Raw genomic sequence first — 25,683 nt, 5'->3', positions numbered from 1 at the left:
CCCCAGCCCTGGGCTTAGTTTGTGTCCATCCCTCCCCCCATACCTTCCCGGCAGGGGGTTCCACGTGTGCCCACTGGTGCCTGGCAGCACGGGAAGCTGGGATGTGCCCGCCCGAGCTATTTTTACCCAGCCCTGTCCCCATGGAGCTGTTCTTTGGCTCCACATTACTGCCTGGGGAGCAGAGCCATTGCCAGGGCTGGGGGTGGATAGCCAGAGCCTGGGAGCCTCGCGGACTCCCTCACCCAGGCAGCATCTCATCCTAACACTTAATAAAGGCTATAATTAATGCTCAGAGAGACCTTCCAAGACAGTGGGCAGAAGACAGCCCTGGTGGGGAGAAAAGAGGCACCTGGCCTGTTTGGAGGGCCGGCTTTGCACCATGGGGCGTCTGGCTTCCAGAAGCTGCACCCAGCCTACCTTCACACCGTGTGCCACCGGGGTCGGAGGGATAGGATCCCGGGGGCTGGAGAGGGACCACGAGGCCAGCATGCACCCCTGGCTGTCTTTTCTCAATACAACGAAGATAATAATAGCTCAGGTTTGAGCACTTTCTGCTTAGAACATGTACCAACTCGTTTAATGCTAATAGTTAACCCCATTCCCTAGATGGGGAAACTGAGGCACTGAAGTTCGGTAAACCTAAGCGCGCAGAGCTGGTAGCGCAGCGCAGGTGGACTGACCAGGATTTGAGCCGGTCAGTCCGCCTGCAGAGCCTTTGCTTCTCACGCCGCCCCGCCCCCCGCTATTTGCCGTGTTTCCAGGCATCCGTGAGGTGTGAGGCATTATTATTCTCCAGGGCAGTCTTGCCAGGTAGGTATCTCCATCCCTGTTTTTAGATGAGGCCCAGAAATCCAACAGCTGGGGCACAGCCAGCCAGCGACCAAGCGGGGACCCGCGCCCAGGCCTCAGGCTTCCCGCGCTGGGCTCTCGCCAGCTAACCATCCGCGGTGCAGTTCGGGCCCCGTTGCTGATCACCGGCCCTGTGCTCCCTGTGATGCTGACCGTGGGGTTCAGATGTGGACGTCCTCATGTTTACCCCTTTAGGGGCTTCCCTCTCCCCGGGAATGTGGAAATGGGGTCACCTGGAGTCAGCTGCCAGGAAAATGGGCCAGGTGGGGTAGGGGGAGGACCAAAGGAGGCGGTCGAGTCTGGGCCGTGCCGCACCCCCTCCGAGGGTGTGGCCAGTGGGGCGTTGTTGGCCCCTCCGAGGCCTGGAAGGGCCCCACGGGTACTGATGCTTGGCCTTCACACCAGCCATTGAATTCAGCTCGTGCCGACTTGCTACAGAGGAAGATGTGACTTTGGGGCCTGCTGGCGGGTGAGGGCTGCTCCTGAGACAGGAGAAGGAGGCCCCACGGGCAGGCTTGTGCCTCCAGGCTCCCACTTCCAGCCCCGGCCGGCGGCATCCAGCCCCAGCCAGAGACGGGGGTGGGGGGCTGGAGAACCTGCCCTGCCGGAGCGGCTGGCTAGGGCATGTTTGCCCAGCCTTGGGCCTCAGAACTCTCCAGAAACCCTCTGGAGGATGACCTGCCTCCTGGCCTCCTGTCTGTCCAGGATCTCACCGGTTGACTAGCCAGGGACCCATGGGCTTGCAGGAGCAGCTCAGCTTCTGCAACACGCAGCCCCTAAGGAGGCCGGATCAGGATTTAATGCTTCCACAGCTGCCAGCTCTTTGGTGCCTGTGAAAATTGTCACGTGTGGTCCTTAGAGTAGCCTCTGAGGTAGGGGTGACTGTCCCCATTCTGTAGGTAAGGAGTCAGGAGCTCAGAGGTCACATGCCCAAGGTCCCACTGCTTGTGAGTGGCCAGGCCAGCCAGGACTAAAAACCCAGTCTGCCAGGCCGCAGAGCAGCACCGCCACCCAGCCCCACTCACAGGGGTGTCCTGGGGCCCCTCCAGGTGACCTGGAGTGCGCTGGACGTATGCCAGCCACGCCCACGTGGCCCTGGCGGCACAGGGAGCTCCATGTGCAGGACTGGCTCTGGGTCCTGAGGAACAGAGCCCTGGGGACATGGGTCACCCACAGATGTTGCCTGGAGCTACCTGCTGAGGACACCGTCCCTTCCCTAAAGGCCCCCCAAAAAATCAGGCACCCCCTTTTCTGTGAAATCCCATTACCCACTCCCCTGATCCTGCCACCCCTCCAGAGCAGGCCTAGGATCCGGGACCACCAGGCGTCCTCTGACGCCCGAGGAGCTCGCTGCCGCGGAGGGAGGTCTGGATGTGGACAGGTGGCCTGGGGCGGGCTGGCAGCTCTTGGGGTTCTCGGCCTAGAAGTGCCCACGAGCAGGAGGTGCCCCGTGGAGCGATGTCCTCCTTCTCCCCCCACCTTCCTCCAGCTCCATCCCGGGGCTGCCGCAGCCCAGTTTCCTGCTGTCGGGAATCGGCCTGGGGTTTGTCTGGGAACTCTGGAATCCTGGAGCAACAGGAGAATCTGCCTCACCACGCCCAGGCCAGGCAGATTACTCTTTAGCTCTTGCACATTCCCCAGAGTTCTTCCTCTTCACAGCAGCACATGTGACACGGGGGCTCCCTGGGGGCCCCGACCAGCCCAGGGCCCTGACTGGAGGGTAACTGGGCCTCAGGAAGCCCCTGCTGTCAGGTGCAGCATCTTCTCAGGCCTTCTGGAAACCCCGTGAGGACGGTACTTTTATTATGGATGAGTTCTTCCTCTTCCTCTGTAACTTCATCTAAAAAATATAAAAGAAACTGGCTCAGAAGGGTTTCTGTTGTGACTTCGGTTCTCCCAGCCAGGGATTGATGGCTCCAGGTGGGGTGAGAGGTTGCCTTCCAGCAGCCATCCCTGCTTGCCTCCCTTCCTGAGCTGTCTGGGATCAGAGCAGGCTGTCCCCCAACCTCAGCAGCGCTGCCTCCCCACCCCACCCCGTGCTACACTCAGCCCTTCCCTGGCGGGCCAGGGAGAGTGGAAGCTGGGCTGGGACCCAGGCCCCCAGGAAGTAGCACGGGTGACAGGGCCACTTTTGTCCAGGAGAAAAGCCAAACGGGTACCATCCCAGACTAACCAAGGTATACGGTTAGTTACTTTTCTTATAGCTGTCTTTATATTATTTAAACTGGGGGGGGGGGAACTACAGATCTTAGTGGGATGTAACCCCGTTGTATCGATAAGTGGAAAATGCATTTAATATGCCTAACCTACCAAACATCATAACTTCGCCTAGAATACCTTAAACAGAATTACCCAGCACAAAGCCTATTTTTAAATTAAGTGTTGAACAGCTCACGTAATTGATTGAACGCTGCACCAAAAGTGAAAAACAATGGTTGTAAGCACATCGGTGGTTCACCCTCGTGATCGGGTGACGACGGGGAGCTGCGGCCGCCCAGCATCAGGAGAGCGTCAGACCACACATCGCTAGCCCGGGAAAAGAGCAAAATTCCAACTTTGACGTACAGTTTCTACTGAATGCCTATCACTTTCATGCCATTGTAAAGTCAAAAAATCGTAGGTCGAGGGCTTCCGTGGTGGCGCAGTGGCTGAGAGTCTGCCTGCCGATGCAGGGGACGCGGGTTCGTGCCCCGGTCCGGGAGGATCCCACGTGCCGCGGAGCGGCTGGGCCAGTGAGCCATGGCCGCTGAGCCTGCGCGTCCGGAGCCTGTGCTCTGCGGCGGGAGAGGCCACAACAGTGAGAGGCCCGCGTACTGCAAAAAAATAAAAATAAAAAATCGTAGGTCGAGCCACTGTAAGTTGGAGGACCGTCTGCACTAGAAATGGTTTTGAAGTTGTAGTTAAAATTTCCACTTTCCTTGGGCAACCAGTTGTGGCTTGAATGAAGAGATGCGGACGTAGGGAGAGCAGCCGTTTTTTAAGAGAAAAGGCTGGCGTGTCGAAAGCGTGTGTGCATACGTGTGTAGCAGAGGGGGGGTGTCGGGGTGGGTGAGGGGCTGGGACTTGGCGCGTCGGGAGCCTGGCTCCAGGTCTCAGGTCCCTCTGTAGCCAGGAAGTTCCAGGCAGTCCCCTCCCTCTCTGAGTCTCATCTTCCCTGAGTGTCAGATGGAGAAGATGAATTCTTCATCCTGCCCTGTACACTCCCCGGAGCTCTCCCAGGGCTGCTTTGAGAGCTGAACGGTGTGTGTGGGAGACAGACAGGATGCTTTGTCAAGTGTGAAGGGCCGGGCAGGTGTGGACTCTGCTTAGTCAGAGGGTAAAAATATGCCCAGGAGGTGTTGGTCTAGTTGGGAGGGAGGGACCCCTGTGGGGTGTCTGACCCCTCCTGCTGCCCCTGCTGTGGCTGAGACAGGCCACTCGAGACCACTCTTTCCACCCGGGGCAGGGCCTTGGGCCAGGTGTCAGGAGTTATGGGTATGTCGCTGTGGGACCTCAGGTGAGGGGGTTGGTCCCCACCGGTGTACCATGGGTTGGGTGTTGGGACGGAGTGCCTGGCAGAAACGTGGCCTCTGTATCTCAGTGTCCAGTGAGGCAGATGTGAGTTGGCCAGAAGCCAAGCCAGATGCTTAATCACAGGTGCTGGGCTCCACTTGGCCCCCTGCCTGCCTTCTGGGGGCAGCGTGGGCGGCAGCCTCTTGCGGACCCCTGCTGACGCGGTTCCAGGGGGAAAGCATGGGCGATGGTGACTCACAGGCCAGTCCCAGCCCTGCCACTGACTCCCACGTGGCCCCAAGCAAGTCACTTCACCTCCCTACACAGAGGGGGAAGGAGACCCACCTCTCAGGGCTGTGAAGAGGAGAAGAAACACCCACTTGCAAAGTGACCAAGCCCTCTTGTGAGCCACAGAGCAGGGACTCCCAGCCAGTGCTGCCTTTGCCCTGCCGTGTGTCTGGGAGGTGAAAAGCTGCAGGTGGAGGAACAGAACACGCACCTTGCTTCTCCACGAGCCCCAGCTCTCCGTGGAGGGCCTCTCTCCAGGTGACCACCCACTAGCCCGGACATTCCCTGCTGGGGGCAGGAAGGGGGCGGCATGTGGAAGTCGCAGCATTAGGCGGAGTGCCTGGGCTTCATAATTAGTATTGTGTTCCTGTGATGTGTCTCTCCTCATGGTCACCATGGGGTTTGAAAATCCGTGAAGCGTGGGTTGCGTCAGTGATAAATGGAACTAAGCCAGTGGTGGCCAGAGGCAGGTGGGACCCTCTGCCTGCCGGCCAGTGGACTTCTGGCAGGTAACTCTCTGAGCCTTGACTTCCTCGTTAGTAAAATAGGGATGGGAATCCCTGTCCTGAAGGGTCATGAAGCCCAAATGGGGTAATATATTAACTCTTAGCTTGGTCTCCAGAACTCGGCGGTGGTTCTGTAAATGTTGGTTTCCCTTTCTTTTCTACTGGGACAGCTCCGGGCTTGCAGACAAGAGCTCGCTTAGGACACAAGATTTGATAAGGTTGGGGGCTGTGCGGGATTGATTAGTGCCATGTAGGTGCAGAGGGCCGCGTGAACACTAGGGGGGAGTTTAATTACACAGCCCCTCGGCCTCCACAGTCAGAGGCTCCTGGCTGCCTGCTGCCGGCTTTATTGGTCCATCTGGTGCTCAGCCCGAGTCGTGGCACAGGCAGGAGCCAAGCTCATTAATCGCCGTCTGTTCTTAGCGCTGGCGTGTGTCTTGGTGGGGACAGACCCCCTGGACAGCTGCACACGTCTGGGCGGACACAGCCAAGCCGTTCGCTGACCACCTTCCTTGGATGTCCCTGATCCTGTTCTTGTCTGAGATGCCCCGAGGCTTTTCACAGCCCTTCTTACTGTCACTCTTCTTGTGGTCCCGGGGCTGGAGGACGCACCTTTAACGGGGACCCTGCCAGTCCTAGCTAAGGAGCACGCTGAAGAACCTGGGGAAGAGTTGACATCTCCGGTGGGAGCAGGTGGAGGCTGTCACCTCCAAGGTTCCCAGCTCCTCAGGGGCAAAGCAGCCCCGAGAAATGGTGTGTAGAGATATGCCTCTCTCGGACTAGGTAAACTGAATAAAGCCAGAGCTCTTCTCCTGTAAGATGGTTTTAGCAAAAGGTTTGGGCAAATCTTTATGGTGCGCTGACATTGCCGGGCAGGGTGCTGGGCACCGAGGACCAGTCCAAAGCTCAGACTTGAAAGACCTAGAATTCTTGCTCCCCAGCTTGGCTGTGACAGGGCCCGGGGCAGATCTGTGGCCTAGACTTATCCACTGAGGTCCTGCTGTGACACAGCGATCCCTCTGTAAGATTCCATCGCCATTCTCAACTTACAGAGGCCAGAACTGAGGTTCAGAGATGCTATTTGACATGCCCAGAACCGTGGGGGGCAGACCCCATGCTGGGCAGTCCCCTATCATGCCGCATCAAGCTCTGCTAGGCCAGAGTCATTGTCATTGGGGCTGTGCCTTTCTAATCACCAAGAAGCTTTCTCGGGGTCACTTGGCTTCTTGTGCAGACTTTGTGTTGGGGACCCTGCCAAGCAGCCCAGCTGGCCTGGCTGTGGCCCTTCTCCATGGAAGGCTGTCCCGGAGCTTCCCACCCCTCACTGGCCTTGCACGAGGGGTCCCCGAGGTTAATCATCTGCCAGGGTCTCACACCCGAGGTTTCAGTGTCTGGGCTTCCCGGCACCGCAGTCCCCGCCGTCCCCGCCGTCCCCGCCGTCCCCGCCGTCCCCGCCGTCCCCGCCGTCCCCGCCGTCCCCGGCCCTGCTGGCGTCCTTGCGGTCTGAGGAGCGGTGCTGCGCCTCGGGGAGCCAGGCTCACTCGCGCTGCCCCCCTCTGTCTTCCCCAGGGCAGCGAGGTGCCAGACCCCACCTTTGCTGATGGCGAGCTCCTCCCCAGGGAGTCCGGCTTCTTTCCTGTGGATGAGGACGAGGCCATGACGCTGGCCCCGCCCGAGGGCCCCCAGGAGTCGGACATGGACGGCCCCGCGGAGAGCAGCCGGAGCCTGGAGGGGCCGGTCGGGATTCCTGCCGAGGAGAAGGAGGCAGGGCTCGGGGGCCTGTTCCTTCCAGAGGACAAGTGAGTTAAAACTGCCTGGAGCTCCACTTGTCGGGAGAAGGTGATGGTCACGGCCGGAGATTTGGAGAGGGAGGAGAGGGCTTCCGGTGTCAATCTTACCATACGAAATTGTCGATTTTTAATCATGTTCGACCTTCAAGAAAAAGGCAAGTTCATATGTTTCAGCCTAGTACATTTCCTCAGTGCAGGGGTTCGCAAACCCAAGGGTCTCTGGGAATCCCACTGTCGAGGAGGGGCCCTTTGGAGCTGTTCATCCGTGTTGCTTCCCGGGGGCGGTCCCTCCGCTGCACTGGCGGCCAGCCAGGCAAGGACAGCTGGTCATAGGGCTGATCACCTGCCACCTGATGGTTGCCGTTGTTGTCCGGGGCCAGTCACCAGGAGGCCGCCAGCGGCGGTGCCGAGAGGTTTAGTGAAATTTACAGGAGAAAGCAGCGAGGAATGTGACTGATTCAACCCGAGGCGCTCAGGAGCCCAAGGACAGATAAATAAGTGAATAAATAAAATAAGGTGGAGATGCCCGGAGCCTTGATCTTCAGCCCCTATCGTTAAGGCTGTGATTCTTAGATGGAAACCAGGGTTCCTCAGGGGCACAGTTTGAAAATCACTGTTTCCCATTCTTTGAGTGCACAGGCTTATCAGCAGGTTGGAGAGCTCCCAGTTTACGAGTAAGGATACACAGAAGCTGCTGCACAGCGACTCGAGGGAGGATATGTTTTGGCAGGTGATGAGTTAGTTGTACTTCTTTGTTCTTAGGTTTTAGACAGGGTTCAGCCAGCCACTGACTCTGTCCCAGGCCACACTGGGTCACCCGTGAGAGGCCTGGGGTCTCTGACCTGTGTTCTGTGGCCTTAGGCTTCTTTGGACTAGAAATCCGCTCTGTGGAGTAGGAGAAGCATCCTGCCTACTGGCTCATTGTTGTTTTTTGTTTTCATTTTCGTTTTTTTTTTTTTTTTTTTTTTGCGGTACGCGGGCCTCTCACCGCTGCGGCCTCTCCCGTTGCGGAGCACAGGCTCCGGACGCGCAGGCTCAGCGGCCATGGCTCACGGGCCCAGCCGCTCCGCGGCATGTGGGATCTTCCCGGACCGGGGCACAAACCCACGTCCCCTGCATCGGCAGGCGGACTCTCAACCACTGCGCCACCAGGGAAGCATTTAAATATTTTTATTTCCTGCTTTACCTTCTTCTGTGTAGACCCTTTACATGCTTAGACTTGTTATGTCTAAAATTTTATATCTAACTTCTAGTTTAATTTTTAAAACTTCAAAATAATTTTTTTAAGTTTAGTTTTAATTTTTAGAACGTTTTTCAATCAAAAAAACTTTCGCTTTTAATTTTTCCACATTACTGCCAGTATTTTTTACAAACCTATCCACAGCGATTTGAGAGTCCATAATTTATGTGACCATTTCATTTACTGACATATAGTATAATTTAACAGCTAGTTCAGTGTAGCTGTCCATACACCATTAAGTTGTAAGCAATGTTTGGCTGCTCTAGGGCAGCGTCGGTTTGAACATCTCTCGTGCAGAAACCTTTTCTGTGGTGAGGTGTTTCCCTTAGGATAAGGTCCCTGGAGTGTGCTTACCAGGCCAAGAAGTACAGGCTTCATCAGGCTCCTGGTATCTGGGCGCCCATGGACCTCCTGGAAGGTGTGGCCAGTTTGGGCCCCGCAGGCTCTGGTGGCGCCTCGTTCACAGCCGACCCTTGTCTTACACTCAGGTCCCTGGGCCACACTCCGTCCGTGACCACGTCGGACCTCTCCACACACTCCACCACCTCACTCATCAGCAACGAGGAGCAGTTCGAAGATTACGGGGAGGCGGATGACGTGGACTGTGCCCCCAGCAGCCCCTGCCCTGACGACGAGACCAGGACCAACGTCTACTCGGACCTGGGCTCGTCGGTGTCCTCCAGGTGGCGCCTTGGTCTGGAGTGGCGTTCGGGGTCCAGGAAAAGTGGCAGAACCAGTCCAGCCTCATCCTAGCGGGGGTTCAGCTGGCGGAGTCCTGAGCTAACTGGGCTCTGCTCCTGTACCGGGGTGGGGGGGGGAGGCGTGGGGGGTTCTGCCTTTGCACGCTGATTGGGGATCTGGAATTCCTCCTTCCTTCTGTCTTGGGGAAGAAACACAGCCACACCTGGAAGGCCGAAGCCTCCAAGTGGCATATTGATACCTTTCCACGCAGCTGAGTCATTACTCTGACCTTAGCTCTCAGTTGCCTTCTCTGTGAAATGGGTATAAGTCATTGGCTTCCTCTCTGAGAGCGCTGGAGGAGGGAGATCTATTGCTGTACTTCACTCCCCACCCCCCGACCCCCAAACACACACACACAAGGCTCACAGGTCTTGGAGAATCTAGTAATAAGCTCAGCAGGACAGGGCAGGGCACCAGCCTGGACAGCAGTTCAGAAGGTGATTTCTTTCCCTCTCATGACCCAGCGCGGGGCAGACGCCTAGGAAGATGCGGCACGCGTACAACAGCGAATTGCTGGATGTTTACTGCTCTCAGTGCTGCAAGAAAATCAACTTGCTCAATGATTTGGAAGCCCGACTGAAAAACCTGAAGGCCAACAGGTGAGGCCCCGGGGCCCAGCATAGGGGCGGGTAGGGTGGGGACCAGAGGGAGAAGCAGCGGGGAAGGTGGCCCCGCTCTGTCCTGACAGGTGATCGGGGGCTGCTTCTCAGGGCCAAGCTGATTAGTGAGGGCAGGAAGAAGCCTCGCCCACACTTTGATCTCTTGCAGCCGGGGCAGAGGAAGGAGTGGGCTAAAGGTCTCTCTGTTCAACCATCCTTTCCTCTCTCTCCCCCTCTCTCCCCCCACCCCACTCTCTGTCTCTAGCCCCAACCGGAAGATCTCTAGCACAGCCTTTGGACGGTAAGGCCTCCCTCAGGGTAGTGCGGGTTGAACGCTGTCCCCTTTCGCTGTACTCCTGCTGACAGGGTGGCCGACTCCGTGCCAGCGGCCCAGACCCAGCCAGTGCCCTGCATGCGTCTGCACGTGCAGAGGGGGATGAGGCGTCCCAGGCGGTGCAGGCAGAGGAAGCTCCACTTGCGAGAAAGCGGGCCCGGCCTCCTTGCCAGCCCCATCCCTCGTCCCTTCTGCCCCTTCTGGCAGCGGGCGGCCTCTCCAAGCCCTCCATTGCCCCCGCCTCAGGCAGGCACACCGGGGGTGCCCTGAGAGACACAGCTGCCCTCACAGCTGCCGGTGCCTTTCCCTGGGCTCCGGAGCAGGCAGCTCTACCAGCAGAGGCCCTGGGCTTCCCGCTGGCAGGGATGGGGCGTGAGTGTCCCCACTGGAGCTGGTCCCTCTGCCCCAGGTTAAATCCTGCACAGCTGACCTCTTGGGCCTGCCAGGGTCCTGCGCCCGCTCTCCTGCAGACTCACCCCAGTTCCGTACCCGGGGCTCTGGGAGCTGCCAGCAAGTGTCCAGGAGCTGGGGTGGGACAGTCTCTGGGCTGAGACCCTGGCTGCTGGCTGGGAGGGGAAGCGGCTGGGTTCTGCCTCGGGCAAGAGTTACCTGGACAGCACTGCTCGTTTCCAGTCCCAGCCACCGACCCACCGTCCCACCGTCCTGCAAAGCCTGGGTGGGTCTCCCTCCCCCTGCCCACCACCTGGGTCCCCAGAGATGTAGCGGGAGCTGGCTGGGTGGTCTCAGGCGGCCCAGGCCCTCTGCCGGGGCTGTGGTACCAGGCTGCCTGCATGGGGCGGTTTTCCAGGTGGAAGGGGCCGGGGTGGGGGGGTCCTGCACCAGCTCTGGTCTGCGGCAGCTGCTGGCTGGAACACTGGTGTGCACAGCGTACTGACGCAGCACGAAAGGGCTCTGATGGACCGGCCGTGTCTGCTGGGGCTCAGGAGCCCCGTCTGCCGTCCTCAGAGCACAATGATCTCTTGAGTTCAGAGGTCAGGCCGCTCTGCTCCCCTGACTGGGTGAGGGCACCCTCCCTGGGGTCCTGGGTGCTCCCCCAGCCCATAGCCTGAGTCTGCAGCCAGACGTGCCTCCCCCACCCGTGTGCAGGCAGCTCATGCACAGCAGCAACTTCAGCAGCAGCAATGGCAGCACCGAGGACCTGTTCCGGGACAGCATCGACTCCTGTGATAACGACATCACTGAGAAGGTGGGCCTGGGCGGGCGGGGGATGTGACGTGGGCCCCCGGGGGTGGGGGGAGGGGCTCCTGACGGCCGCCTGGGGACTTGGGAGACCCTGTCCCTGCCCAGGAGTCGGGGATAGGTGGCCCCGATCACATGGGCACATCCATGCCCGGCCCCACCCAGCACGACTCTTCACTCACAGTCATGCGGGACTCCTAGCCGTCAGTCCCACTAAGTTCTCAGTCCTGTGGACTTAGAGGTTTCCTCCACCCCACCCCTGCCCTGCTACGGTAGGTGAGTTTTCTGGAAAAGAAGGTGACAGAGCTGGAGAATGACAGCCTGAGCAACGGGGACCTGAAGAGCAAGCTGAAGCAGGAGAACACACAGCTGGTGCACAGGTGAGGCCTGGCCTTGGCTGGGACGCGGGCGCGGAGGGTGGGCTGTGTGCTGAGCCCCCGGGAGAAGCTGGGCGGAGTGAGGTGGGGGGGCGGCAACCTGCAGGTCCCTCTAGCTCTGAGGGTCTGTGATACGTCAGCCCCTGGCTGTGGGCCCTGCCCACACTGGGTGCCCAGGAGGACAGGTCTTTGGGGACAGGGAGACAGGCAGAGCTTGACCTCGGCCCCCCAGGTCTGCAGCCCCAGCTCGGGTGAAAGGGAAGAATTGGGATCCATTTCCTGTCTCTCTCTGTCCCACAACGATGAGAGCCTGACCTCCCTTCTGAGGGACAAGCTCTGCAGAGGGAGAGGCTGGTGCAAGTTGGGGGTTCACACCTGCCACCGGTGGGGAAGGGTCCAGGCATTGCTGCGCTCTCCGCCCAACAGAGGCCCACTGAACGTGACTCAGTGCGGTGGTGCGTGTATGGTGTAGTCCTCACAGGATGGCATAAACTTGGTAAACTGATCTCCGTCCAGGGTCTGGTCCTCAACCTCGTAGGGCCCAAAGATGAGTCCTCTTGTACAGCCCAGAAGTTCAGCTCCATGGAGGGGCTGTTGCCAGTGAAAGGTGCCCCACACTGATACACCAGTAGTGGGTTACGATGTCCACAGTGGGGCCTGGCCTTACCCAGCTCTGGCAGGCTCACCACCAGCCAGGATGTGCCTGTCTTTGCGGTCAGGGTGCCCAGCGAGCTGAGCTGTTGATCAGAGGGGGACCAGCCGGGAAGGAAGGGGGCAGAAGGAGTAGGTGAGGCCTGAGGGCTGTTTGATCCACTGTGGCGAGGCCGCCCTCTCTGTGCCCGCCCTGGGAGAACCCCTTCAACTGCCAGGGCCGCCCGCTCCCAGCTCCGGTGGCGGGTGTGGCTGGCACACCTCTCCTTAGTTGCTGTGGGGTCCCTCATTCATCTGTCAGCAAAGCTGCCGGCCCACAGTCGGGGTGTCAGGGTCTTGGGGTCCGGGGCTCCCAGTGGTCGCAGCCTGGGTTGCGGGGAGGAGAGTCAGGCCACAAGAGCTTGCCCTGCACTGGAGTCCTTGCCCCTCTCCTCAGGGTGCACGAACTGGAGGAGATGGTGAAGGATCAGGAGACCACGGCCGAGCAGGCCCTGGAGGAGGAGGTTCGGCGCCACCGTGAGGCCTACAGCAAGCTGGAACGGGAGCGCAGCACGGAGATCGAGCTGCTGAATACCAGGTGGGCCCGCGGGATGGCCCAGTGCCCTCTGCCCTCTGATGCGCCCTCACGCCCAGCTCTTGCCCTGTGGGCCGGTGCCGTTCCCATTGTATGGATGGGAAAACTGAGCCCCAAGGGGACGCCTCCTGGAAATCTACTTTTGATACTTGAACACTTGGATGTGTTCTTTAGGAAGCAAGTAAAAGAATGTTCATAGTAGGTACAACTGGAAACGACGCTTGTCTGTCAAGAGGAGAATAGGTTAAAAAAAACACACACACACAGTGGTCTTGCCCTGAGTCCTGTACTGGGTCTGATGTCCAGGCTTGGAGCGCCCCCTGCTGTCAGATTCTTCCCGACCCTGAACACTGGGGCGCACTGACCCCAGGCCCCAGGGACCAAGGATAAGCAGGGCTGCTCCTGGGCCTGGAGCATGGCTGTTGGAACCTGCGGCAGGCAGGGAGAGGACGGGCCTGGGAGTCTGGCTTGGTCACGCGTTAGCTCCATGATGTTGGACATACTCGGTCACTCTCTGGGCCTCGGTATCCATCTGTCAGCCCTCCCTGGAGAGTGACCAGGAAGGCAGGTCGGCTGATGCACGTCAGAACACCGCACACAGGTGAGGGCTCTGACGATGCCAAGGCCCTCCCCCGACCCAGGCCAGGGAGGCCACCTGGGCCCCTGGCAGAGAGGATGGCTAGCCTGCTCTTCTCAGGCCCCCTGTGGCCCCGGTCTCTGAGCTGAGCCTCTGGAGTCTGACAGGTCCAGCCGGGGTGGAGGGTGGGTTGGGAGGTGGGCTCCCTCCTTGTACCTCACAGCTGGCAGGCAGGTGGTCCCCTGCCTGCTGAGGTCAAGCAGGCCCAAAGGAGCTTGGTGGGCGGGACCCCTGTGCAGCTGGGTGAGGCCTCCCAGCTCCCCGGTGCCTGAGACGCGCTTTGTCCCCTTTATCGACCGGGGCTTCATCTTAAGTTCCCACGGGTGTTCTAGAAGCTGCTGTTTTGCATCTGTTCCTTAATGAGGCAGGTACCTCACTAAGCATCACGTTCTCTGCCTGCTTCTGACAGCCGGCTGGTCGGCTGGCCTGGGAGAGGTGGCTGGGACGCAGGTGGTGGAAGAAGACCGTGGGGGTGCGGACCAGGGCCGAGGCCGAGCACTGTCCCCTAACCCGTGCCCCTGTCCAACTCCAGGGGGCGCTGTTCCCACAGACGCTGCAGGCAGCGCTCCCAGAGTCTGCAGTGTGCTTTGTGCCTCAAGAGAGGTGGCCTCGTCGGGGGGTGGGGGGGGGTCTGAATCCCCCTTAGGCCCTGGCCCGGGGCGTCTCCTGGGGAGCCCAGAGGGCAGCGGGGGCCAGGAAGCCCTCTCTCCACGAAGGAGGACATGACAGTGGGAAGGAGAGGGAATGCCCTACCAGAAATGGCCCTGCACTGTCCTGGTGCCACTGGCCAACGGCCCAACTCACCTACCCCTCTTCTCAGGTCACTGAAAACTGACCTGGACAGTGCTGGTGAACATTAACACAGAGGAACCACTGCCCGTGGGCGTCAGAGGCAGCTGCAGCGATCGCTTGGAGGGCAGAGCCCTGGGGGAGATGCGGGGGAGAAGGTTGCCTTCCAATGGTGAATCCTAACAGGAGGGCCCTGCCCCAGATGCCACAGGAGGACTCTCTCCATTAGCAGAAGAATACCACTGCCTACCCCCTCCCCAACCCCGGGGGTGTTTCAGGCCCTAAGCAGTATGCAGAAAGAACCTTATGTTCCTATTCATTCACAAACAAGTGTTTCCTTTTATCCAAAAATAATAACAACTCAGGGTCTTTACCATTTTGCCTTGGATGACAGGAAGCTCAAAGCCATATTACCATTTGGAACAACTATTCATAGTCTCTCTCTCTTTCTCTCTCTCTCTCTCTCTTATTTCTGGTATGTACCCTCCAGGGAGCGGAGAATTGCTGCAGACTGTCAAATTGTAAGGGAATCTCCATTTTTGACATTCTTGTCCTCCTCCTTTCCCCAGGGTGCAGCAATTAGAGGAAGAAAATACGGAGCTTAGGACGACAGTGACTCGGCTGAAGTCGCAAACAGAGAAGCTGGATGAGGTAAGCAGCAGGTCCCGGCGTCGCTCAGACTTGGATCTTGAGCCAAATCCACAGAGAGGCTGCGTGGGCCATCGGAGGCCTTTAGTTTCTAGTTTCTGAAATTCTAATAAAATTGCTGAGCCAAAAAAAACAAAAAGGCATCAAACATGAATAATTCATTTTTCCATATTTCTTATTTTCCAAGTTTTCTATAGTGAATATCTATTTCCTTGTATTACAGGGGAAAATAATAAAAAAAGAAAGAAAGAAAGAAAGAGGTTAGCTTCTGTTTGGGGTCTTACCTTTTTTAAAAAATTTATTTATTTATTTATTTATTTATTTATTTATTTATTTTTGGCCACATTGGGTCTTTGTTGCCGTGCACGGGCTTCCTGTAGTTGCAGCGAGCAGGTGGCTTCTCTTGTTGCGCAGCACGGGCTCTAGGTGCACAGACTTCAGTAGTCGTGGCTCGCGGGCTTAGTTGCTCCGCGGCACGTGGGATCTTCCCAGACCAGGGCTCGAACCCGTGTCCCCTGCATTGGCAGGCGGATTCTTAACCACTGCACCACCAGGGAAGTCCAGGGCATCTTACCTTATTCGGGTCCATCTGGCATCATTGAAAGGCTTCAGAGACCGGAGATTTTTCTAGCTGTGTCTCTAGACTCCTAGGGGATCGGGCCATTTCTTTAATCCGTGCCTCGGAGGGCTCTGTTCAAGGGGCTGATCTGATGGCCCATTTGTCGAGGTGGCTGCCCCGGCCCCCAGCAAAGCCCCTGGAGCACAGCGGGCCCCCTGGGAACTCTCCCCCTGCCCCGGTCTCCCCGGCTCCAGGAGCGGCAGCGCATGTCCGACCGGCTGGAGGACACCAGCCTGCGGCTCAAGGATGAGATGGACCTGTACAAGCGCATGATGGACAAGCTGCGGCAGAACCGCCTTGAGTTCCAGAAGGAGCGGGAGGCGACGCAGGAGGTGGGTCCCGGGCCGGCAGGTGCCAGGGCTCCCGCCCCGCCCCCCCCCGCATGCCCCGCCCCCTGCTCCCGCCAACCAGCCTCTTGCCCCCGCAGCTCATCGAGGACTTGCGCAAGGAGCTGGAGCACCTGCAGATGTACAAGCTGGACTGCGAGCGGCCGGGCAGGGGCCGCGGCTCGTCCTCCGGCCTGGGCGAGTTCAATGCCAGGGCCCGAGAGGTGGAGCTGGAGCATGAGGTCAAGCGGCTCAAGCAGGTGGGCCCTGGGAGCCTCTGACCCACGGGATAAGGTGTACAGGTCCCCTCCGGGTGGGTGTCCTGTGAGGGGCCGAGAGCCGTAGCGCCCCCTTCCCCGACGAAACTGCCTGCTCCTCCCAACACCCTCGTTGTCAGGGCTACTGGTCCCCGTCTCACGGCTCAGCCGAGGCAGATGGAAATCCCAGGGGCTCTGCTCAGCATCCGTGAAAAGAAGCAGACACCAGTCTTCTGTCCTGGGCGCGAGGGGTGTGGGAGGAGGCTCTACCCAGCCACCCAATAGTGCCTCGCTGCGTTGCGTTCTCCCAGGAGCAGACCCCGCGCCCAGGATTCCGTTTCAGGTGGTTTCCGCAAGCACTCCCATGATTGGAGACCAGTTGGGGGTGGGGGAAGTGGGATCAGGGTAGGGCAGTGACCCAGCGAGGGCATGATGGTGCGGGAAGCCCGCACCCAGAGACTCTGAGTTGACCACCCCCCAACCGACCCCCGGAAGCAGAGGTGCTGGAGGTTCTGCTCCCACAGCAATCCTAAACCCCAGCCCTTCTCAGCCACGAGGGGGCGCCCTAGGCCCCAAGTGTGAGCAGTTAGGAGCCTTGAGGCAAAAGCTGGAGTGCAGGGCTGGTCACCAGGGTCTGGGCAGGACAGTACTGGGCCTGCTGTACTCAGGAGCGAGGGTGCCCCTGGAAAGCACTCCCAAGAGCGGGATTCCTGAGCCCAGCTGCAGGAGGGGCCACGGAGATGAGCTGACCTGTCAGCCCAGAGATCTAGAGCATCACTTCTCCTCACCAAGGGCCAGTGTTGGAGAAGGAGCCACTGGGTGGGCGGGGCCCCTCTTCTGGCTGCCAGGGGGGAAGGGGTGGCCTGGAGCCATGCCCCTGTCTGGAAACTTGGCTCCCTGAGCAGGGCTGTTAACTCCTCCTCGGAACCCCAGGACCTCCCAGGACCCAGCTCTCCTCCCCCTCAAGCGTGGCAGATGCCCCGTCATCTGTGGGTGTCCTGGACGGGCCATGACACACGCCCAAGGGGTGGAGAGGGTGCTGGTGGCAGTCAGGGAGCAGTGGCTGCGGAGAAGTGGGTTCTGGTGGGAGCTGGTATCGCCTTTGTCCCCCTCCCCAGGAGAATCATAAGCTGCGGGACCAGAACGACGACTTGAACGGGCAGATCTTGAGCCTCAGCCTCTACGAAGCGAAGAACCTCTTTGCCACCCAGACCAAAGCCCAGTCGCTGGCTGCGGAAATAGACACGGCCTCTCGTGATGAGGTAAGGTGCCCAGCAGCTCTCGCCGTGGAGCCTGGCTGCTCATGTGTCCTGCCCCATCTCACCTGTCTCGACGACAAGCCTCAGGCTGCCCAGGGCCTGGCCCCTCGAAGTCTCCATCTGCAGTGACCCCGAGTGACAGGGGAGAGCGGTGAGGCAAGGAGGCTGCAGGTGGAGTTAAATCCGCTCCGATTTCCTGTACGTGGTGGGAGGAGCATATGGGTTTGGGAGCAGAACGGAGTTTTGAGTCTTCACTCTGCCAGGAACATGCCGAAATGGCCAGTTGATTTCATCAACTTATAATCCAGGGGAGGCTGGACGACCCCTCCCCCAAGTCAAGAGGGGAAGGACGCTAGCATTTCTTGGCCACCTGCTTGTGGTATGTCTTCACTTAATCTTCTGAGAACTCGAAGGCTTTCTGAACACTTACCTGTCACAGATCGGGAGATCAGGACACAAGATCACCCAACTTACGGAGGGAGAGGGACCCAGGTCTCTAGCTGCAAAGCCCACTCTTTCTGCCCCACTGGGGTGTGCTTATGAAAGATCAGGCCTCCGAAATACCCAGATTAGATTTCAACACGAATCATGAGTCACTGAACTCTTACCCTGTGCTTGGGACACACAGCTAAGAGCTGGCCCCTGGGCCTCAAGGAGCTCCCATGTGAGCCGGGCACCAGCCTCCAGCCTGCGGGCAGAGGCAGCATTTCAGTTACAGCCTAAAGGACACGGCAGGAGTTGACCTGGAGAAGGACAACGGCAGGGCCGGAGGGTGGTGAGAGGGACGTTCCAGGCAGAGGAAACAGCTGGCAGTCTTAAGGACTTTGGATGTCACTCCTGACTATAAATGCCTCTGGCCAGTGTTCTCTCCCTTTATCAGAAAATCACCCATACCTGGACTCCTCCGTGGGCCGGTGATATGAGCCTCTCTGGGGGTGTGGCCTGGGCCTCTTCGTATTTAACCCTCCCTGGGTGTGATGCCCTAGACTCATGCCCTGGCCCCGAGCGCTGAGGCTGGTCTTGGGGCACTGGCTCTGCCCACACCCCAGCCCCGGCCCGGCCTCTGACCTCTCTTTCTCGTTCCCTTCAGCTCATGGAAGCCCTAAAAGAGCAGGAGGAGATCAACTTCCGGCTGAGGCAGTACATGGACAAGATTATCCTTGCCATCCTGGACCACAATCCCTCCATCCTCGAGATCAAGCACTGAGACGAGGGGCCTGGCTGCAGAGCGGCCTCGGGACCCCTGGACCCCGGGATTAAGGGCCAGATCCTGCCTGAGGATGCGGCCCAGGCCGGGCTCCCACGCACACTGTAAATGTGTCTCTGGCCACGGTGGTGTAACGTGTACTGGTGTGTATGTGGGGAGGCCATGCGCACAGCAAGGGGTGAGCGTGGGCCGTGGCCGCGGGCGCCATCTGTGCTGTTAGCCGTCCTTGCACTTTGTGGTCCCTTTGCGTGGGGCAGAGGGTCCCCGAGGTGGGCGGCGGCGAGGTCGGCAGTCAGGAGTTACTGTAACGATGAGAGCTAGAAGCTTGTGTTTCAGATACTGGATAAAATGATTCTACCTCTGGGGACCAGGATTAAAAAGTACTCTAGTGAGACAGGCTCTTCCACCACATCCCTGTTTCCCCCTGGGAGTGGGAGCAAAATTCCCATCTTTTCCAGGAGTTCAAATGCCTCACCAACCTCTTCGGCCACCTTTCAGGCCCAGGTGCTTGAGCTCGGAGAGGAAGAAGGAGCGTATGGGGGGAACGCGTAGGGGCCCCTCACGAGCCCCCCCACCCCCAGCCGGCAGCCCGTGTGAGGCTGTGCACAGTGTGTCCCAAGGACTCAGGTTTGTGGAGGAGCTGGAGGGGGCGACCTTCATCCTGAGAATTCTTGGCGTTCTGAGAGTTCCCCGCAAACTTCTCCATCCCTGCTCACCTACCTCTCCCTCTCTGTCTTTTTTGTTTTTTAAGACACTGAAAAATGAGCAGCGTTCACCTGGGTGTACATGAAGGGTTAAAAGAAAGGGGGAAGGAGGCTGGGGACAGTCTAAGGCACGCGTTGGCGTTGGGCAACCAAAGACACGATTTTCAGGCGGGAGCACGCTCAGGTCCCTGTCAGCATCCTTTCCTGTGGATGCCTTTTAAGAGAGGGCATGGATGGACCCTCTCGACAGCTCCCTCGGGCTAGAAGTGGGCCTTGCTTACCTGTCCCTGGGAATGGCCTTGGGTTTGGATTTTCAGAATCCAAGCTCTGGGCTTGGCTCAGTTGGGTGGTGAGGGCCCCGTGTTCCAGCCTTTAGAAACACACCTGTACTCGGGTCTCAGCCAGGGGAACGCCGTGCTGGTGGGAGAGACGGTTGGGGAAGTTGCAGGGAAACCTTAGTCTTCCATCCTGGTGACACGTGGTGGAAATTCACCCTCTGGATCTTTCATGTGATGTTTGGTTCTAGGTGGCTGGGAGTAGATACGGTACTTCCCTTTGAGTTTTCCAGTGTGTCTCAGTTTTGTATGGCTTGTGAATTGTTTCCTTAATCCAAATACATATAAACAATGTATGGTCTTATTTTCCCCCCTGCAGTTTCTTGTTTCCTTCAGCACTTCTAGTGTGAACAGGAAAGCTTGGGCATCTTGGGGAGGGGTGTATTCAAAGGAGAGAGGGCAGGAGAGGGTGAAGAGGGGACCTAGGGCCTCGAGTGTGTTCCCGCTCATAGAGCAGGGCTGTGGCCAGGACTGATGTTCGTCCCATTCCAGCCAACGTTTGCTTTTGTTGGAGTTCGTGATTTCTTTCTAAGCGTATGCATGGCATCTGTTTCCTGCAGCAAATCGTGGGGCTGCATTGGTCTGATCCAGGACTTCGGGGCCGCGCACACCAGGAGGATGAGGGCAGGGGTCAGTCTCCTGGGAGTCTCTCAACCCCCTAAGGACACTGGTCTCCTTGGGCCCCCCAGGGGTCTGGGCGGAAGCAGCGGTGGAAAGAAGGCACGAGGAGTGGGTCTCTTGAGAATTTGCTAGTAGGGAGGAATGGCATGAGTTAAAGGACAGGAAAGACGATGAATCCCGAGGTGGCTTTGGTCTGGCTTTTACAGGGAGGCATCCTGCGGAGAGGCCAGCCGGATCCGGACCCCGCTCTGTGGGGGACTCGCCCAGGGATGAGCATGTTGATGTGTTACCCGCCCTGACGTGGAATTCCAGGGGAGGCCGCAGAGGCCTGAGTTAATAAAGTCACAAGGTGGGAAGGAATCTCGGCCAAGGGGAAAGCGGTGGAAAAAGCTGTCGGCCTGCAGGGGGCGCCACGGGAGCGGACTCCCGCGGGAAGTGCTAGTCGGGAAGGCCCCTCGGGACCTGGTCTCTGGAACGGGCTGACTGTAAAATGAGACTGAGTTCCACTTAACACACGCCCCATGTTAAATCTAACCTTCTCACTTCAGCCAGAATGTATCAGATTGGCTTTTTAAGAGCCTGTAGCTTTTTAGCCTGAGGGGGGCAGCTGCCGGAGGGGTCCCAGCCCCACAGCCTCTGGGCAGGTTCCAGAGCTGGACCGACTGGTCCAGGTGGGGCAGAACGTGCTCTCGTCCTGTGTTTTCTCCTTCCTTTGTTTTTCGGTGGAGGGTTCTGCTTCTGTCTCTCAGCGGCGGGGCTGCTAGATAGTATACAGGATGCCCAGTGAAATCTGAATTTCAGGTAAGCAAATGACTCAGTAGGTGTTCCCTGCAGTACTTGGGACACATTTTATTAAATGGAGAAGCTTTTAAAATTCTGATAACTGGGCCCAGTCCCCAGAGGTTCTGATTCCGTAGGTGTGGGGCGTGGCCCGGGCATCAGTGTTGTTGTTTTTTAAAGAATTCCCCAGGTGATTATAATTTAACTGGGTGCCCCATGAGGGTTTTGGTTTTGCCAAGCCTGGCGACTGTACCAAGTAGGGATTACAGTAACTTGTGTGAAGTTTAGAGGTGTTTGGGGGTGTGGGGAGCAGCTTCTGCAGCAGATTCACATTTTACGTGACTCTGGGCTTTCCTTGCCTTCAATCAGAGCCCCAGCAAAATTCGTTGAACCAGCAAGTGTTTAAAAAAAAAAATTAACTTTGAATTGCCAGAGTTAGGCAAGTTATCTTAAATGCGTAGATTCTTCAAGAATTGTCAGAGGGAAATTATCCTTTATCTATAAACGCCTAATACACTTTATTTCTCACCTATTAAAAACACAAAACTGGACAACCTCGCAAAGTTCCTGAGCCTGAAACAGGGCTTCTCAGCTTGGGCCGTGCATTGGAATCACCTGGGGAGATTTTTTTAAATGCTGCTGCCTGAGCCCCCAGAGATTTGGATTTAATTGGTGTGGGTGTGGCCCAGGCACCCAGCTGTTTAAAGAGCTCCCCAGGTGATGGTGCAGCCACGAGGGTTGCTGGCCAGAGGCAGAGAAAACCTCTGTTGGGCTTGTTAACCCAGGTGCTGGATAACAGCGGGTTCTCCTGCTGGGATGTTGGTGGCTTTTCCGGTAATGATGATGTTGGATGGTGAGACGTTCGCTGACCCCTCGCCCCCCAGGATGGGAGGCCAGATGCCTTCAGGAGTGGGTGGATCCAGCTGTTCTCACTAGCCTAGGGGTTAGCGAACCCTAGTGGGCCGGGCTCTGCCTGTTGCTCGTGGAGCTGGTGGGTGGCACATGCTGGGATGTATCAGACACAGTCCGGAGTGGGAGCAGAACGGAGTGGGGGTGGGAAGGGGCGGGTGGGTGCCGAAAGCAGCTTCTGAAACAGCAGCCACCCACCTGCACAGCTGAGCCCGCAGGGATTCCCGCTTTGGGGGTTTTGCCTCTGATCTGTTTTCAGGCTGGGGGTTAAAGGTCACCCCAGCACCTCCCCTGTTAGTAGCCATACCAGCATCCCCGCCCAGCTCTGGAGGCTCCAGGCGCTAATCTGCTGGATTCCTGGCCGAGCCAGGTCCTGAGGGTCAGGACGGCTCTTTTGTCCCAGCGAGGGACTTATAACGGGCAAAGGCCTTCAGGGGCCGGTGGGGCCTGTGGGACCATGAAGAAATTAAGCCCTCTTTTTGTGCTGCTGGGTATGTGTGTTTAATGCATTTAAACCTAAAAGCGAACTTTAGATGCGATGCGATGGGAACAGGGGAAGCGTCGGGATGGCTATAGTGCCAAGGAAATGGCTGTTCGCCCGGCAGATCTACAGCGACTCTTTCAGGGCTGAGGTGGGTTTTAGATTAAGGAGAGGGGCCATTCGGGACTGCAGCCCTGGCACCCGCCCCGGCCTTTGCTCCTCTGGGACTAGGCCAGCTCCTCTAATGCTATGCTTCAGGCTGGCCAGAGGCCTCAGGCTAGAGGGGCCATGCCCTCCTGGGTGACTTTGCGCAAGTCCGTTCCCTCCACTGACCTTAGGGACCTCCAGGCCCTGCCACCCCGTTCTGAGTGCGCCCATGAACGGGCAGGGAGCAGGAGAGGCCGGAGCCATGGGCCTGTTTCCCTGCCCTCCTGCCACGCCCCACCTACCTGGGAAATAGGCTGCCTTCTAGAAAGGTGTGTTTCTAGAAGCGTAGACCCTGCGAAGCCTGATGCCACATGACGTTGGTGCTCCGACCTCGTAGGCTCCTCTTTCCGCTGTGATTGTAACGGAGGGGGAGGGATGTCTGCCCAGAGCCAGCAGCAGGGGGGTGGCTGGGAGAGGCACCCTGGCGCCGGCCCTGCAGGATCCCGGTGCTGTCGTCTGGGGAGACGTGCCTTCTCCGGGCCCCTCTGCTTTGCTGTGCTGCACAGGCTGTGTTTTGTCTGCATGGTTTGGGGTCATTGTCCTTGTGCCTTCTCTCCCCTGTCACCACTGTACAGGAGTTTCCACTGCCCCCTTTTCTACGTCCTCTGTTTACCCGAGCCCTGTGAAGTGTACATAGCGTCCCCCTTCACGTCCACGTGCCTCCGCCCCGCGACGCCCGCCCCCCGCACGCCCATCCACAGGCCCCAGCTCCGCTTCCTCCGCTCGCTCAGCCGTGCAGACTTGCTGACCTGGGACAGGTGTTTCATTGTGGTCTCACTCAGCCCGTCGTCCAGCCTGCCGCTGTTTAGGCGCCTTGCACACTAGAAAAGCCTCACTCTGTGCAAAGCAGCTTCTCCCACAGCCCCCTCCCTGAGTCGGTGTCAGCACCTGTAGCCGGCAGAGCGCACCTTCTTAAGCTGGGCGTCGGCCCGGCCGCGATGTCGTGGGTCTGCGGCCGCTCTGTGGGCCCCTCGGAGGAGGCACCCCGGCCCACGGGAGAAGCTCCAGCCGCGCCGCTTCCAGTGCTTGGCACTGGGCCTGGGTTCAGGGCCATCGCCATCTGGTGTCTAAACAGCTGCGGACCCCAAACAGGCAGAAGGAAGGGGCTTCTGGCTGCATCCCCTGCCTGCCACTGACAGCTGCCCAGCTCTTCCTCATCTGCCCAAGGTGCTCAGACCCGGGTGCCATTCAATCCCCGGTGAGGTCAGGACCGCCATCGGACCAGGCGTCGCTGAGGACTGGCTCGCAGCCCGCTGGCTCCCTCGTCCCCGGCTCTTCCCGCTTTCTTGGCTGGGGTCTCCGGGGCCCGGGTGGGCTGAGCTGCATGTGAGGCTCATCGAGGGTTTGTCGGGTGGCTCTGACGCATCGTGGTTTTCACCTGAGTCTTTTGCCCCAGGAGCCTCCGTCTGGAAGCAGGTTTAGCTTTGGGGCTGGAGGGAGACCTCCACCTCCAGGCCCCAGGGTGGGGAGAGGGTGGGGAGGCTCCAAGGCTGCGTCCTGGGGTCCCGAGCTGTCTGCCAAGAAGGAGCAGGCTCTCAGAGGCAGGCTCCCTCGGGAACGGTCACGTACAGACCCAGGTGTAAATAAACACTTTGCTCTTCTTGCCTGACTTGACGGTGTTTCTGTGGTAGGGGAGGGAGGGTGGAAGAGGTGAGGCCTGGTCCCAGAACTCCTGGGGTCAGTGTCCCATAGGAAGAGCGGGCCTCATCCAGTGTACCAGGGTGGCTGGTGCCCCTCCGGGGGCAGGGGCTCACCCTGCAGACCCTCTTTTGAGCCTGTCCTCGGGACAGCACCTAGGAGAGGAGATGGGCATCCCAGAAGCCCTGATAACGGCACCATCCAGCCCTCGGGGCTGTGACGTTTGAAAACTGTGTCCTCACCGCAGCCACGTTCCCTTTCCCAGCAGGGCCCTCCCAGGGCTCTCAACTTGTTCTGCTCACTAACGGGGTCCCCATGTCGTCTTCTGCCGTGTCCGCGCCCATGGCTCCCCTGGGTCACAGGCCCAGGTCCTCCACTTGAGCGTGGGTCCCGCCAAGCACTGGAGGTGCTCCAGGTTGGTGGCCCGGACCCCCAGGGTCCTGCTCTCTCCTGTCTGCCCCTGGTGGTGGTTATGGAATTCCAGGTGTCAACAGGGTTCACAGGCCCAGCCTCTCTGGAGGTGAGTCTGCCTTCCTGTTAGCCCAGGCCCTCTTAGCTCCCCACACAGGCCCAGGTGCTATAGGTCTGCCCAAGTGGGCAGACGGTGCCCCATTCATCGGAGTCACACGGCCTCCTGGGCTCACAGCAAAGTCCTCTTCCAACACTGGGCGTTCTGTGATCTGGACCTTTACTCTCTCCATCCTCCTAACGCGCCTTTCCCTTCCCAACGAGGGTTGCCAGATCCTGCAAGTCAAGATACGGGATACCCAGTTAAATTCGAATTTCAGATAAATAGTTTTTCAGTGTAAGTATGTCCCAAGCAGTACTAAAGTTATTCATTGTATAGCTGAAATTCAGATTTAACTGGGCGTCCTGTATTTTATCTGACAACCCCATTCCGCACTCCTTCTAGGACCCCTCTGCTGCCAGCCAGGTGTCTCCAATTCCTGAGCACTTGGCCCTGCACCCCAGTTTCAAAAACGGCTTCCTTCTTAGTTTGCCACTACTTTTTTTTGAGACTGGTCCTGCCTCCCCTACCCCAGCCATCCGGAAGCAACTGCTGGCCTTTCCAGAAGCTGTAGCCCCCTTGCACCCTGGCTTGTGGTGTGTGTGTTGAGATCTGAAGTCCTGAAAAGGTGAACTCGTTGTTAAGGAAGCAGAGGAGAGTGCAATGGGGTCTCGGGAACCAAGGTGGGGACAGGGTGTCACTGATAAAACCCCAGTATTAAACTTCCAACCTGCTGATGTTTCACAATAATTAGGCCATTTCTGAGCACCAGCTCTGCGTTCATGGAAAAAGTCCTGCACTTGAAATCAGACCCCCATTCTATGACTTCCTTCTGTGGGACTGAGCAAGTTTTCTGAGTTTCGGTTGCCTCGTCCGTAAAGTGAGGGAAGTAACAGTTCCTACCCATGGAGTCAAGCCACCAGATGGGGATCCAGTAAGTGCTTGCAGAATCAGAATCTGGATTTGGGGAGGCAAAACTCACCTTCCCCCAAAGGCTCCTTATCGAAACGTCTCCTCTATTAAATTAGTTTTCTAGGGCAGCTATAAAAATGTACCACAGGGGACTTCCCTGGCAGTCCAGTGGTTAAGACAACGAGCTCCCAATGCAGGGGCACGG

The 25,683-nt window shown here is 58.3% G+C and overlaps 1 protein-coding gene across 3 annotated transcripts in view; it reads left to right on the top strand.

The window, feature by feature from the left end:
• RAB11FIP4 (RAB11 family interacting protein 4) overlaps positions 1-19,731 on the top strand; it is a 113,816-nt gene extending 94,085 nt beyond the window's left edge. For 2 of the 3 annotated variants that reach the window (XM_033423430.2, XM_012532016.3), the window contains 12 exons: positions 6,705-6,934; positions 8,654-8,848; positions 9,371-9,505; positions 9,771-9,806; positions 10,947-11,046; positions 11,316-11,419; positions 12,504-12,644; positions 14,637-14,718; positions 15,529-15,666; positions 15,762-15,920; positions 17,036-17,179; positions 18,267-19,731. In XM_033423430.2, the coding sequence (XP_033279321.1) occupies positions 6,705-6,934; positions 8,654-8,848; positions 9,371-9,505; positions 9,771-9,806; positions 10,947-11,046; positions 11,316-11,419; positions 12,504-12,644; positions 14,637-14,718; positions 15,529-15,666; positions 15,762-15,920; positions 17,036-17,179; positions 18,267-18,383 (1,581 nt within the window). In that variant the 3' untranslated portion in view covers positions 18,384-19,731. The remainder of the gene's footprint in view (positions 1-6,704; positions 6,935-8,653; positions 8,849-9,370; positions 9,506-9,770; positions 9,807-10,946; positions 11,047-11,315; positions 11,420-12,503; positions 12,645-14,636; positions 14,719-15,528; positions 15,667-15,761; positions 15,921-17,035; positions 17,180-18,266) is intronic. The other variant, XM_033423433.2, reaches the window with a different exon arrangement.
• Positions 19,732-25,683: the final 5,952 nt, after the last annotated feature.

Source organism: Orcinus orca, chromosome 19 (assembly GCF_937001465.1).
Source record: "Orcinus orca chromosome 19, mOrcOrc1.1, whole genome shotgun sequence".
Classification (NCBI taxonomy): domain Eukaryota; kingdom Metazoa; phylum Chordata; class Mammalia; order Artiodactyla; family Delphinidae; genus Orcinus; species Orcinus orca.
This window is presented reverse-complemented; position numbering and strand designations above follow the sequence as displayed.